This window comes from Xenopus laevis, chromosome 2L (assembly GCF_017654675.1).
Source record: "Xenopus laevis strain J_2021 chromosome 2L, Xenopus_laevis_v10.1, whole genome shotgun sequence".
In the NCBI taxonomy this organism is placed as follows: Eukaryota; Metazoa; Chordata; class Amphibia; order Anura; family Pipidae; genus Xenopus; species Xenopus laevis.
In genome coordinates, this window is record NC_054373.1 from 113,681,380 (window position 1) to 113,697,020 (window position 15,641).

At 40.5% G+C, this 15,641-nt stretch overlaps 1 protein-coding gene across 2 annotated transcripts in view; it reads right to left on the reverse strand.

The window, feature by feature from the left end:
- lims1.L (LIM-type zinc finger domains 1 L homeolog) overlaps positions 1-13,569 on the reverse strand; it is a 77,279-nt gene extending 63,710 nt beyond the window's left edge. The window contains exon 1 of one of the 2 annotated variants that reach the window (XM_041580954.1): positions 13,360-13,569. In XM_041580954.1, coding sequence (XP_041436888.1) covers positions 13,360-13,388 — 29 coding nt within the window. In that variant the 5' untranslated portion in view covers positions 13,389-13,569. 2 annotated transcript variants of the gene reach the window in all.
- Between the last annotated feature and the right edge of the window lie 2,072 nt (positions 13,570-15,641).

Genomic DNA, 15,641 nt, shown 5'->3' on the forward strand with positions numbered 1-15,641 from the left:
GGCTGCGGTTAACTCCGCTGCCTGCACCTGCACAGAGGTGTAAGTAAAAAGTTAGGGACATTTCCCCAGAGGGGCAGCTAGTCTGGGGGGGGGAGCGTTTTTTTTTGGTAAAGGGTTGAATTCTCTTTTAAGAGAGACGTGACACGATTGAATGTAAGGTAAAAATTTATATTTTTACGGTATAATAAAAAATGTATACAGGAATGGGATCCGTTATCCAGACACCCATTATAGAAAGCTCCGAATTACAGAAAGGCCATCTCCCATAGACTCATGTTTTACAAGTTATTTAAAATGATTTCCTTTCTCTCTGTAATAATAAAACAGTACCTTGTACTTGATCCAAACAAAGATAGAATTAATCCTTATTGGAAGCAAAACCAGCCTATTGGGTGTATTTAATGTTTACATTAAGAACCAAATTATAGAAAGATAAGTTATCCAGAAAATCCGGGCCTTTGATATACTAACAAAGTCCCAGGCCTATGGCGGCAGATTATTAGAAGTGGCATGCCACCCACCTGCTCTATGGGGAGCACTGGGGATGCGCAGCTCCCCAGTGCTCCGGCACTTTTGTGCACCAGTGAGGGATTGGGCAGGCACTAGGACCGCGCGGCCTAAAGGGTGCCTGCCCGGTAAATCCGGCGCTGGACAGCACTACATTAGATAATGAGAACATTGGCCCCAGTATGTCTATGAATCACCTATAGCATCTTGACCACTTCATAGCATAAAAATGTAGATACTGAAATGTATACGAAACATTTTTTTTTTTTGTTATTGGTTCCCCTGCAACAGAAAAACAGTAGACCAATAAATTACACAAGTAAATACCATAGGTTTGTAGATCAGTCCTAAATCGTAAACTGTAAAATGTACAACCAGGAAGGTGCAATTTCTGGCACCTTACCAGCTGTGCACAAAGGTAAATAAAGAGAACACAGGTATTGGCCTTTTCAACACATTCTTTATAACTCTCATCTGTCTTTCGGCAACATAGACGAACAGCGATGAAAACATCCTAGAAAGGAATGCCTCCTCATTATACAACTGGATAATGCAATCATTCCATTTTTAAAGGGGTGGTTCACCTTTAAGGTAACTTTTAGTATGTTATAGAATGGGCAATTCTAAGCACATTTTCAATTGGTTGTCATTTTTTTTTTTTTATATATAGTTTTATAGTTATTTGCCTTTTTCTTCTGTCTCTGTGCAGCTTTCAAATGGGCGTCGCTGACCCCTTCTATAAAGCAAACAATCTGTAAGGCTACAAATGTATTGTTAATTATTACTCATCTTTCTGTTCAGGCCTCTCCTATTCCAGTAACTTATTCAAATCAATGAATGGTTGCTAGGGTAATTTGGACCCTAGCTACCAGATTTGCTTAAAATGCAAATTTAGGACCTGCTGAATAAAAAGTTAAATAACAAAAAATAATACCTTAAATAATAAAAAATGAAAACCAATTGCAAATTGTCTCAGAAAATCACTCTCTACATCATCACTGAACAATTCCTTTAATAAATTTGCCCCTTAATGTCTGTAATATGCTTCAAAACATGCTTACACAATATGAAAAAAGGATGAGAAGAACACATTCTTTTAATATATAGGAGAATATTAGAAATCGACCTTTGTCTGTTCTGCCTGCTCTCTAGGTATAATATACACTTTGGGTCTTATTTATCATGCTATGTAAAGCATTGGAGAAAAACTTCACTGGTGATGTTGCCCATAGCGACCAATCAGATCTTTGCTTTTGTTTTCTAACTGGTAGGGGACTATTGAAATCTAATTGCTGATTGGTTGCTATGGGCAACATTACTGGTGATGTTTTTCTTCAAAGTTTTTCGCAGAATTAAAAATAGGCCTCTTTGTGTGGTATCACACGTTAACAAAAGTGAAAAAAAAGTTAGTTAATTCTGATTACAGCATATGTGAAAAATCCCTACACAGCCCCAAACTAAGTTTTCTGCATAGCCTTGTAAAAAAAAAAAAAAAAAAAATTAGCCAAATGCTGTGAATCATAGTAATTTGAAAAATAGTCATAGGTCTGGCTGAATTATTCCTTCTGCCAACCAGACATTCCAGTAAACTTTGCTTTTGTTTGCAGTTTTTAAACCAGCACCCAAATTAAAGGGATTTGGTTATTCTATACTGAGAACTGGCTAATCTCTCTTACAAAACCAATCTGAGGCTTTACTGAAGACATATACCCCTTGATGCAATAATGGGCTCAAAGTTTACCCAGGTGCAGTAACCAATAGTGACTGATAAATGCTACCAGCCGATTGGTTGCTAAAAGTGAACTTAACCAAACTTTGAACCTTATATTACATAAGCATCTAAATAAAAGTGCCTTTGAAACAAGGCAATTTCGAGCGACTTTGAAAAACGTGTCGCTGCGTGTGAATAGGCGCAGGCGACTTTAGTGCTAGCGGGTGCAAGATACCAGCAAGCCATCCAGGGAGATTAGACGCGCCGATTAGTCGCCAGGCAACTAATCTCCCTGAAATCTTCCCGTGTGGCCTAGCCCTTAAAGTCTGAAGCAGTGCCCCACTAGTCTGCCACTGAGGAACTGTTGACATTAGCTGCTGGTAGTTATCTTTTGTTGATATGCTTCTTAGCAGCATATCAACTTATGCATATTAACTTATGTTTAAGAGTGGGCAACAATGTATGTGAATGAGAGGAAAATAAAATAAAAGTCCGGTGTGGGGTTCCGCTCAGCGAGCACCACAAAAGTGATCCTTTTCTGCTTCACCATTCTACCCGGGGCAGACACATGCTCAGTAAATGGCCAGCTTTTTTTCACAATGCAAGAAAGAAGATGCAGGAAGATAATTGCTCCATGGTTCTCACTGTACTTGCCTGTGGTGTTCTATGCTAACAGGAGCACCAAGCTGGGGTATTAGGCAAGTGAATACAATCACTGGGGGTGCCTAACTTTTGGCACCCCCAAGTGATTTGCCCTTTCATCTTAATTTTAGAATAAATTTGCCTGTTACCTATGGTAAAGTTCTTTGAACATTGGCATTTGGCAGGGTGCTACGCTTTTCCAGCTAAAATTCCCATGCAAGTTTAACTGTGCTCTGTTTCACATGACATAAAAAGAAAGGCACTCCCAAATCTTAAATGAAATTCACTTGGTTGCATGGGAATCAATTTTCCCCTAATCCCTCAGTGCAGATGGTGTTCCAATCTATAATGCTATAAAAGGGAGTGATTTACGGAGTATGTTTCCATCATATTAAACAATTATCTGCTGTTTGTTTTTCTTAATCCATTTTCATTCACAATGAGGCTATAGGCAATATTCAGATAAACCTTAGCAAATGAACTATATTTACGGGCTTTCTGAGGACAACAATGACAGCTGCAAAGATAATAGTGCTCAATTATACACTGCTACAACTGTATGTCGTATTCGCTCATCGCGTTATTATATCTGCATGACGAAGCGCAGGTTGTGGTAATGTTGTGGTGGCTTGTGAAAAACGTTTATTAGCACAAATGTTTGGGGGAGTAAAACCAACCCTCCATAATTTAGAAATATGCCTGGGTCATATACGTTGATAAAAAAACGCCCATATTTAACATTTTTTCTTTTTCCCAAATCAAAAATTTTGTAATAAAACAGTGTTAAAACTCAACTAGTGCGGTGCAGAAACTTTTTTTATTTGACATGTACCTAATTTTTCCCCACTAACCTTATGCTGCATGCACAATCTAGCCCAGTTAATGCATACACAAAATACATGTTAAGCTGGCCATAGACCCAAACATATAGTCTTACGAAACAAAGGTTCATAGATTTTCGGACCATGTGTGGACCGGGCATGTAATCCATTGGACAGGTTAGAAAATTTCCGTCAGCTAACTGTTATATCTTTGCATGTATGCCTATCTGACAGTATCAGTGGGTGTCACTACTATTTCTCAGACATAACTTTTGTACGGTTGCGGTCTGTCAATTAATGTCCAGACATTGTCCGATTAGTTATTTTTCCTACTTTAATCTGAATGGTTAGTTATAGATTGTTACATTGTAACAAATTATCTTTCATCATACAAAGTATAAAATCTACTTGTTTATGGCCAGTTTAAGTCAGAGACCTCAATAGGTGCCAGAAACCACGATGTGAAACATGTTTAGGGAAATGTATTTAAGCATACAGTGGGTTAAGGACCAGACATGAAGTAAGTAACAGACAAATCTATATACACAAACGCAAAGTGAATAATAGCATTTTCAATTTTTCAGAGTTCTTTTTTTACATTGCCCACTTTGAACACATTTTGTGGTTATGCATCGCTTGAAAATTCACAGTCAATATAACACGCCCTAAAACACATCTAAGGCAAAGAACAATTTATTCTCCTGCTTTATGAGCTGCTTCTGGCAAGCAGCTTTAGGACAGCTTTATTCCAAGAAAATCACATGCCAACTGCTGCAGTATGATTTTAACCAAGTGAAGCACACCTTAAAAATCATCACTTAAGTATGCCCAAAGAACATCTGTGTTTTCCCATTTTTTCTTGTTCACGTCATTCTAGTCCAACTTTTGAACAAAACACAGGTCAGTTATTTTTATGTAATCCTTATGCATAAAGCACTCAAAAAAGGTGTTTGGGCTACAGGTGTGCTCCTCAACTTTGTCCGCAAGAAAAGTGCATGTTGATTATGAATATTTAGTAGTGCAGAAAACGCCTTGGGTGCTCAAACCCTAAACACTGGCTCAAGTATGAGAATCCAGGCAGTATAGCTGGCCATACGTACAGCAACAAGACACCTTATTACCGGAAAGAGAAAACATGGTTAATTTCTGCATTTCTGTAGTAAGCAATGAGTGCAATTTTTTCTCAAATTTACAATATTTAGCCTTAAAACCTACTACACCATGTCCTGCACTCAATTGCTATACAACATACATTACAGCCAAATAACCTACTACACTATGTCCTGCACTCAGTTGCAATTCAACATACATTACAGCCAAAATACAGTATATTTTCTTTACTGAAAAGTTAGCTCATCTACACTTATTTTACTACATTAGATTTTCACCTGTACCTGTAAATCTGAATATGTATTTTACCATAGTAAGGGCTAGTCCACACGAGGAGATTCGGGGAGATTTTGTCGCCTGGCGACTAATCGCCTCGTCTTTTGAGCGACTATCTCCCCGAACTGCCTCAGCGTTTTTCCCCATAGGCTACAAAGAAAAGTCGCCTGCGCTAATGCACACGCGGCGATGCGTTTTCAATAGTCGCCCAAAGTTGCCTCAGTGAGGCAACTTTGGGCGACTATAGAAAACGCATTGCCGCGTGTGCATTAGCGCAGGCGACTTTTCATAGCAACCTATGGGGAAAAACTCTTGAGGCAGTTCGGGGAGATAGTTGCTCAAAAGACGGGGCGATTAGTGGCCAGGCGACAAAATCTCCCCGAATCTCCTCGTGTGGCCTTACCCTAAAAGGAAGGTTATTCGGACTACAAGCCTTTTATATTTCAAACTTATTTATTAATACAACACATATACTTTGGTATTATTGTCAATTTTAGAGCCCCAATATATTGCGCAGTGATAATGATATTTTATGCATTTCCAATGACAGTGCTAAACTTCACTTTATTTGTGTCAGTAACTTTACAGAAAGCAGTAAATTAAAGCATTAAAGCTGTTAAATGCTAGCCAGTTTGCTTTGCTCCACAACAAATACAAAGAATCTGGTCACGTTGCACAGGGATGAGTATGACAGAGAACAGTATTGAAGGAAGTTGACTGCTGTATCAACCATATGGTTTTGTAATTACTCAATTCCTAGGGGGTGTTACACTATACATTGCACAACATAGAGACTGAAGGAATCAGAGACATTCCACACATTCACTGTATCTTCCTGTTTAGGACAGATCGTTATGCCTTGTATGGTAAGAACCGAAAACCAACAGTAGTAATATTGAAAGATAAAGCAAATATCCTTTAACTTGTCCCACCCCAAATCAGCCTAAAAACAGTTTGTTTGTTTTTTCAATTCCCAGTTGATCTAAACTTTCAGATGTACTGACTAAACTTATTTGTAAACACCCACACCCTCTCTCAGGCTTTTTCAAGCAGTGGTGGGGGTGGTAAGCGGACACAATATTTTATTCTAAAATGAGTGAGAATATTCACAACATTCTGAATAGAAAAAGATATAAACTGTAAGGGTTAGTTCACACAAGGAGATTCGGGAGGTTGTCGACTGGTGACTAATCGCCTCTTCTTCTAGGCGGCAATCTCCCCGAACTGCGTCTGCGTGTCTTCCCATCCGCTATAATAAAGAAGCGCCGCGTGTGCTTTTCAACTAAAAATTGAAGAAGCCCTGTACATTCCATTGCACTTCGAAGGTAAACAGGTAACATTGAGTTAAAGGTGCATCTTAGTGAATTTGAGAAGTAACGCTCTTTCGCCAGAGCGAAACTTCACCTGCCGTAAGAGTGCGAAGTAGTGCTAGAGTCTATTTCCTTCGCTAGCGAAGTTACGTCTGCGCCAGTTCGTAAATCTGCAAAGTCCCAAAATGACGTCACGCTGGCGAATTGTTGCTAACGTTAGTCACTTCACCCTTTAGTGAATTTCCCCCTTAAAGTTGCTTCCGCAGTAAATGTCACATTGGCATGCCACCCATAGGACTCTTACACATGGGTGTTCTTTCTAGCAGTGGATGCATGGACCACAGGGGGCACCGAAAGAGTACGACCTGTATTTTTTTTTTTGAGTTTGTGTTCCACCTTTGTTCAGTGCTTGAGCCTCACTGAAAAGAAAGTCTGATTTTCTTCATGCGGTTTCTTGGGGTGGAACGCATAAAAGACCCACTGCAAGAAACCAAATGAAGAAATACCAGTGTGTAAGAGTCCTTATACAGCAGGAACAAGTTGCACCTAAATAAATGCAGTTTCATAACCAGCACAAATGTTTGCAATTCCTGTATCTGGTGCAAACTTTGAACTAATTTGCAGTGGGTACAGTTTTGCCCCAATTGAACTCATTGACCAGCAAGTGTATAATTACATTGGGTGCAGTGTCTATACACACATTTACCCCAAATTAATGGATTACACTGGAACTAACAACTTTGAGGACAGTAAGTGCATGTTCCAGTTTACTGTGCCTTCAGGACAGGACATGCAATTGAACTTGACTTGTTTATTAACCGAGGTAATATTATTGTAACACTTTTTTTTTTAGAAGAAAGACTTTTACACAGAGTAAAAGTTGACTCCCAAACATTTTGGAAAGCAGAACATTATCACATAGTAAACCAAGAAGTGGAAACAGTACAAGATAAGGTTTATAAACTTTATGCATGCATACAGAGACTGAAAATTGAAGTAAGCCAACATATATCACGAAGATACTGACCAAGAGAAAAAAACGCTTCTGAACACCTGTACCTAATGCACTCCATAGGTCAAATTTATCAACATACCCAGGCTATAATATGAGGACCAATAATTTAAAATGTACCTATATTGGGGAATTATGAACAAAAATGTGTCTGTGTTCTTATAAACAAAAAGTGGCAGGGTCAAATTAAAGGTAGTGATAAACAGGGCTTTTTAACTGGGTTCCTTGGGGGTTTTTTTTTTTAATTATTGCTTAGATAGGTTAAAGATGCAGCTTTTTTGGTGTTGTTGAAAACAAATTCCCGGAATCCGTTTGATAGTGTTAGGTTGTAAGGGTGCATAGAACAGTTTAAACAGCTAGAGGGTCACTGTTGGACATCCCTGAACTATATAAACATCCCCCATTAGATTGGGGTCCCAGCCTTCCAGAAGGACTTGAGGCCTTCATAAAGCTAAAGCTGCCCATACACAGGCCAACAAAAGCTGCCTACTTAGCCTCTCCAGACTGAGTCAGCAGCTTATTGACCCATGTATGGTGTCTTGCAGATGGGTTGGATGAAATCTGGCTGAAAATTGTCCAGATATCTATAAGGTAGGTTAGAAAACCCAACACACAAGGACCATATCAGGTATCCATAGGCCCACCAGACAAGAATTATTCGTACAGCACCTTGTAGTTTAAAAATGCCTTTATTCACAGGGAGATTAATGCGTGGCTGAGAGATTGGTGTAGGGAGGAGGGTTTTGGGTTTTTGGAGAACTGGGCTGATTTCTCAGTCGGCTACAGGCTCTTTGCTAGGGATGGGCTGCACCTCAATGATGATAGTGCAGCTGTTTTGGGAGAGAAGGTGGCTGGAGGGTTGGAGGAAATTTTAAACTAGGCATGGGAGGGGGGAAGGTTCAGTAAAAGATTCAGTGGAAAACAGGTTAGATGAGATAGTGGGCAAGAAAGGGAAAATGGTGGAGGAGATTTGGCTGGGGGTACTGTTAAGGATAGGGAGGACCACATGTCATATGTTCAATATGGTACCAGTATTAAATGTATGTTTGCAAATGCAAGGAGTCTGACTGGTAAAATGTGAGAGCTGGAGGTGCTGGAGGGAAAATATGATGGGATTGGTGTGGCCGAAACATGGCTGAATGAGTCGCATGACTGGGCAGTTAATATCAGTGGCTATACTTTGTTTCTAAGGGACAGAGGCAATAGAAAGGAGGAGGGTTATGTCTGTTTGTTAGGCAGGATTTAAAAGCTTATATAAAGGAGGAGGTTATGTTAGAAAATGAGGGGGCAGAAGTCTCATGGGTGGAGTTCTTCACCAATTGTCAAGAATCCAGCAAATTAATTGTAGGTGTATGCTATAGACCCCCTAATGTAAGTGACGAGGGGGAGGCTAAGCTCCTGATGCAAATAGAAAAGGCTGCTAGTTTGGGTAAAGTAATGATAATGGGGGATTTTAATTACCCAGATATTGACTGGAGCAACAGTACTGCCAGATCAGTTAATGGGAACAAGTTTATAAACTTGTTGCATGACAATTTTATGGCACAGGTTGTTGAAGAGCCTACCAGAAAAAAATGCTATTCTGGATCTAGTGATCTCAAATGACCCAGAACTTATAGCAAATGTGCAAGTCATTGAACCCATGGGTAATAGTGACCATAATGTTATATCATTTAATGTCTGGTGCAAAAAAGAAATCTATACTGGGGCAACAAAAACCAAGAATTTTGGAAAAACTAATTTTAGTGCCTTGAGGGCTGCCCTACAGAGCATTGATTGGGGCATTATGTTTTCAGCTAAAAACACAGAAGAGAAATGGTTGTCACTGAAAATGATATTAAATAATTACTGTTCTCAATTTATTCCCTTAAGGAGTAAATGTAGAAGCTCTAAGAATCATCCTATGTGGCTTAATACAGAAGTAAAGAAGTTAATTGGAAAGAAGAGAAAGGCATTTAAAAACTACAAATCTGTTGGGACAGAAGCTGCATTTAATGAATATAAACACTGTAATAAATGTTGTAAATCAGCAATCCAGAAGGCAAAGAAAGGAAATGAAGAGTTAATTGCGGTGGAGGTGAAAACTAACCCTAAAAAGTTTTTTTAAATATATCAATAGTAAAAAGATGCAGGTTGAGAGTGTTGCTCCATTAAATAACAGTACCAGTATGGTTGTAACAGATACAGAAAAGGCAAACGTGCTAAATCAGTTCTTTTCATCAGTATATACAATAGAGGAGTCTGAGTTCCCAGGCTCACTTTACAGCTGCACTAATGGCTCAGCTCAATCTAATCAGTGGCTGACTCAGGATATGATTCATAAAGCTTTAATAAAAATGAATGTAAACAAGGTTCCAGGGCCTGATGGCATACACCCCCGGGTTCTAATAGAGCTTAGTTCAGTTATAGACCAGCACCTATTTCTGATTTTCTCAGATTCATTTTCATCTGGTATGGTGCCAATGGATTGGAGAAAAGCTGATGTTATTCCAATATTTAAAAAAGGATTACGATAGCCTGGCAATTATAGGCCAGTAAGTTTGACATCTGTGGTGGGCAAATTTTTTGAAGGCTTGTTAAGGGATCACATTCAAAATTTTGTCCTAGTCAATGGCATTACATGCAGCAATCAGCATGGCTTTATGAAGGATAGGTCATGTCAGACAAATTTGATTGCTTTTTATGATGAGGTAAGTAAGATGCTGGACAGTGTGATCTATTTGGATTTTGGCAAAGCGTTTGATACTGTGCTCCACAAACGACTGCTTTCTAAACTAAGGTCTGTTGGGCTAAATGAAGTCGTTTGCACATGGATAGGAAACTGGCTACAGGATCGGGTACAGAGGGTGGTTGTCAATGGAACATTCTCTACTTGGAGTAAGGTTCTTAGTGGGGTCCCTCAGGGCTCGGTATTAGGTCCACTTTTATTTAACTTGTTCATTAATGACTTAGGGGAGTGTTTTGTAATTAATATATCAGTGTTTGCAGACACAAAACTATCCAGCCCAATTAATTCCATCCAGGATGTGGCATCCTTGCAACACGATCTTGACAAACTGGCAATCTGGGCAGCTAAGTGGCAAATGAGAGTCAATGTTGAAAAATGTAAAGTCATGCACCTGGGATGTAAGAATATCCAAGCTACTTATACCCTTAATTGGACTGCACTAGGCAAATCCATTATGGAAAAGGACCTTGGAGTCCATGTAGATGATAAACTTGGCTGTAGCAAGCAATGCCAGTCAGCAGCATCAAGGGCAAATAAGGTCTTGAGCTGTATTAAAAGGGGCATTGATTCCTGGCAAGAAGCGGTCATTCTTCCACTTTATAGAGCACTGGTAAGGCCCCATCTAGAATATGCCGTACAGTTTTGGTCTCCATCAGGACATTATTGTATAAGAAAGGGTACAGAGAAGGGCAACAAAGCTGGTAAAAGGTATGGAAAATCTTAGCTATGAGGAAAGACTGGCCAAATTGGAGATTTATTAACGCTGGAGAATGGTGGAATTCTCTCCCTGAATCAGTTGTACAGGCTGATACATTAGATAGCTTTAAGAAGGGGTTGGATTGCTTTTTAGCAAGTGAGGGAATACAGGGTTATGGGATATAGCTCATAGTTGATCCAGGGACTAGTCCGATTGCCATTTTGGAGTCAGGAAGGAATTTGTCCCCATCTGAGGCAAATTGGAGAGGCTTCAGATGGGTTTTTTGCCTTCCTCTGGATCAACTAGCAGTTAGGCAGATAAAAAAAAAACCTAAAAAGGTTGAAATTTATGGACGTGTGTCTTTTTTCAACCTTACTTACTATGTTACAATTTCATGGCAAACCTGGTCAGCAACGTTTCAGGCCTATGTGTGGCCTTTTATGATAAAAGGCCATACATAGGCCTGAAACGTTGCTGACCAGGTTTGCCGTTAAATTGTGAATAAAGGCATTTTTAAACTACAAGGTGCTGTACGAAGAATTCTTGTCTGGCTGTTCCTGGTGGATGATGGACCACTGATGGTACGTGCACCTGGCTATTGAAAATTGAGGGTTAATTTGAGCCGACTAATTACCTATCCATAGTCCCACAGCATGTTGCTATTATTTGCCAGTGACCAAATGATAGGATCTGCCAGATTTGGCAAGGTATGTGGGTAGCCAAACATGGCAATGATTGTCTCAATTGCAGATGGTGGAAGTTTTACAGCAGCTGAAAAGCCTAGTCAATCCTGTTAAAAAAGATTATTATAGATATATAATCTGTTCTCCCTCTCATGGTCGGAACTCGAATGCAATGGTGGGGTAGAGCTAGGCACATGCCTCCTTTGTAGGCATAGTCTGGGCCCTGGGCAAAAGAGGGAGTGTTCTGGTCCTGCCCACGCTAATCACTCGCCAACTCCCCCCAACCTCCAAACATCACTGTGTGTACAGGAAGGGATGGGCAGGGTACAGGGCAACTTTGCCTAAGGTGCCCTTCCAGCTTAGCCTGAGACTGCCCCACATACTTCCATGAGTTTCCTACAGGCACAAGATAAGGAAGCAGGGCTGACCGGCACTCGAACGGATCCACAAGACCAGAGATATTCAGTTAAAAAATAAATTTATTGGTAGAAAAGTTAAAAATATAGCTTCATCGCCATCCACCCATGATGGTTGGTCTGCAAAATCTTGTGTGCATTTTTAGGGTAAAATTTGCCCTGTGCATACCATAACTGTCAGTGTGGACAGAAGTGGACTGGTGCAGGAAAAGCCCGGTGGGACATTAGCCTTAGTGTGTGAATACAGCACAGCAGAATATGTTGGTGTTTATAATAATAATTACAATGTGATATAGAGGCCACTGAAGCTGAGACTGAGGGACTTATATATGCTAATAATGTGCAATCTGCATCCCTCTGGCAACTGCTGTACTACAACTTTGAACATCCCCAAAAGACTTCATATGCTGGGAAAGTTTTAAAGTAACAATTGAAGAACAGCCTTTATGTATATCCTGGTGTAAGACAATGTTAAAGGGGTTGTTCACCTTTAAATTAACTTTTAGCACGATGTAGATAGTGATGATCTGAGACAATTTGCAATTGGGTTTCATGTTTATTATTTGAGGTTTTGGAGTTATTTGGCTTTTTATTCAGAAGTTTTCCAGTTTGCAGTTTCAGCAATCTGTTTGCTAGGGTCCAAATTACCCTGGCAACCATGCATTGATTTGAATAGGAGACTGGAATATGAATAGGAGAGAGTTTGAATATAAAGATAAGTAAAAATAGTAGCAATATCAATAACTCTGTATCCTTACAGAGGACTTGTTTTTTAGATGGGGTCAGTGACCCCCCATCTGAAAGTTAGAAAGAGTCAGAAGAAAAAGGCAAGTTATTAAAAAACGAACAATGAAGACCAATTGAAAAGTTATTTAGAATAAGCTATTCTGTAACATACTAAAAGTTAATTCAAAGATTTAGCACGTGTATATGGAAGACAGCTACCCAAGCCCTATTTCAGTAGAGACTGCCTGAGTCAGGGGACCAGCACAGCTGTCAGAAAGCAGCCCCTCCCTGGCTTAACAGCAGCTTCCTGTTGCGCTAACGGGAAACCCCCCCAAGAAAGAAGTAGCTGAGAGGAGTAGCACTGAGTTGGACTGTGACAGTAGCAAGCAGCTTCCCATGAGTCAGAGGATGCAAAGTCCCAGCATGCACAGCTCAGAGCCCCCTGCATGAATGCCATGCACAGCTTCATCCACTCACTGACAAAACAAGTAGAAGAGACGTTCAGCTTTAGTTAAACATTACATTCGGCTTCCCAGACTGCCCTGGCGGCTCACTGGGAGTTGAAGCTGTGCAAGTGCGAGAGCAGCAGGTTCCAGTTGCTAGTATCAGTGCAATAGTACCACTAACAGCAATAAAGTCACCCATACATATTATAGTGCACGAGGTGGCTGCCCCAGCCAGGAGGCACAGTGTTGCACCAAGTATTTATTCACTCCCTACCTGTTCGTCATCCCCACAACGCCCAGCATGGGAGCCAGAGATTGGGCATCCGGTCCGAATTCTAGAGAATATTCAGGCCTCCCCGAACACTTCTTCCAGCGTCTGTGAGAGCGGGATGGGCAAACTCCCGGGAGCGCGCAATCCCACTCCCAACTCAGACTGTTCCACGCCCGGCATTGATTTTTTTTTCTCTTTCCTCCCCGCCCTCTACAACTGCCAATCACTTTAGGTGGATGAGTAACCATGACAACCCGAAAGGGCGGAGGATGTTGCTGAAAATGACGTAATCCGCCCACTCAATCCGGGCACTGTAGTCAGAAAGCGTACCGCCCAAAGTCTGCAGTTCGCTAATGATTCCCGCCCGCTGCTGTTGATGTCATCGTAACAGCAGTGGGGAATTCATTGTCACAGTTTTCATTATAATCTGACTGTGTGCGGCGTGTTCTCCAGCAAGGACTGGGCTGGGCAACGCAGCCCTGAGTTTACAATCCTCTTGTTTTAAAAGAACTGTAACACTAAAAAAATGAAAGTCGTTTATGGCCAACAGGGTGATTTTGTCTCCCGCCATAAAATTGGGTTACTGCGGGAAACAAATCTCTCGAAACTGCATCACCACTGGCAATAATTGAAATTGCATGTGTACCAAGCAACATGGCACTTTGTTTTTTTTATGAAGTTGCCTTGCTAGGAACTTTTTGGCAACTTCATATCCAGACCAGGGCTAGTTTTAAAAACAGTGAACTCCACAGAACGTGCAGCGAGCGACTAAACGAATGCCACAAGTCAGAGGCTAGGGTTGTAGGGTTGCCACCTGTCCGGTTTTGACAGCCTGGTATTTTTAAGGGCTGCCCGGGTCAAAACCAAAAAATAAAAAAATACAAATTGTGAAAACCAGGCAGGATTCCCCATGATTGACTCAGTTGTTATTAATTGGAAAAAACATAAATATATAGGAAGGCTCGTATTTTTTTTCCAGAATAGGTGGCAGCCCTGCCCCCAACATCACGGCCGCCCCCCTGCCCGGTCTCCATCGGGCGAAAAGGTGGCAACTCTATCGGAGGCGCCGAATATAATGAGAGTGATAGAAACATTGCAGGTACACACAGGATGAAGACGCAGTGTGCAGCGTTCACTGGCGATTTCATTTATTGCCAGTGAAGAAGCATTTTCGGGGGATTTGTCGCAGACAGTAGCACAGATTTATCGCAAAACACAAATCTCGTTGACAATTACCCAAAGGCTGCACAAGGAGAAAAAAAGGCAAAGGTTACATAGTAGATAACAGACAAGTTCTGAAGAATCCAATTGTATTCTAAAGAGCTTATCTGTTATCTGCTGTGTATCCTGTGCCTTTTCTCCTTCTCCAGCTCCGAATGGCTGCCCTCATGGCTACACAGCATCTTTTTTGCTTGTAAAAACTATAGTAGTCTTTCTGAAGCAAACATGATTTTTTTCCAGTGCAAGAAAGTAGTGCATTGGGATGTTTCCAAAATTTGTATCACCATACCTTAAAGGGATACTGTCATGGGAAAATTTTTTTTTCAAAATGAATCAGTTAATAGTGCTGCTCCAGCAGAATTCTGCACTGAAATCCAATTCTCAAAAGAGCAAACAGATTTTTTTATATTCAATTTTGAAATCTGACATGGGGCTAGACATATTGTCAATTTCCCAGCTGCCTCGAGTCATGTGACTTGTGCTCTGATAAACTTCAATCACTCTTTACTGCTGTGCTGCAAGTTGGAGTGATATCACCCCCTCCCTTTTCCCGCCCAGCAGCCAAACAAAAGAACAATGGGAAGGTAACCAGATAACAGCTCCCTAACACAAGATAACAGCTGCCTGGTAGATCTTAGAACAACACTCAATAGTAAAAACCCATGTCCCACTGAGACACATTCAGTTACATTGAGAAGGAAAAACAGCAGCCTGCCAGAAAGCATTTCTCTTCTAAAGTGCAGGCACAAGTCACATGACCAGGGGCAGCTGGGAAATTGACAAAATGTCTAGCCCCATGTCAGATTTCAAAATTGAATATAAAAAAATCTGTTTGCTCTTTTGAGAAATGGATTTCAGTGCAGAATTCTGCTGGAGTAGCACTATTAACTGATGCGTTTTGAAAAAAACATGTTTTCCCATGATAGTATCCCTTTAAAGGAAAACTATACCCCCAAACAATGTAGGTCTCTATAAAAAGATATTGCATAAAACATCTCATATGTAAAATCCAGCTTCATGTAAATAAACCATTTTCATAATAATATACTTTTATAGTAGTATGT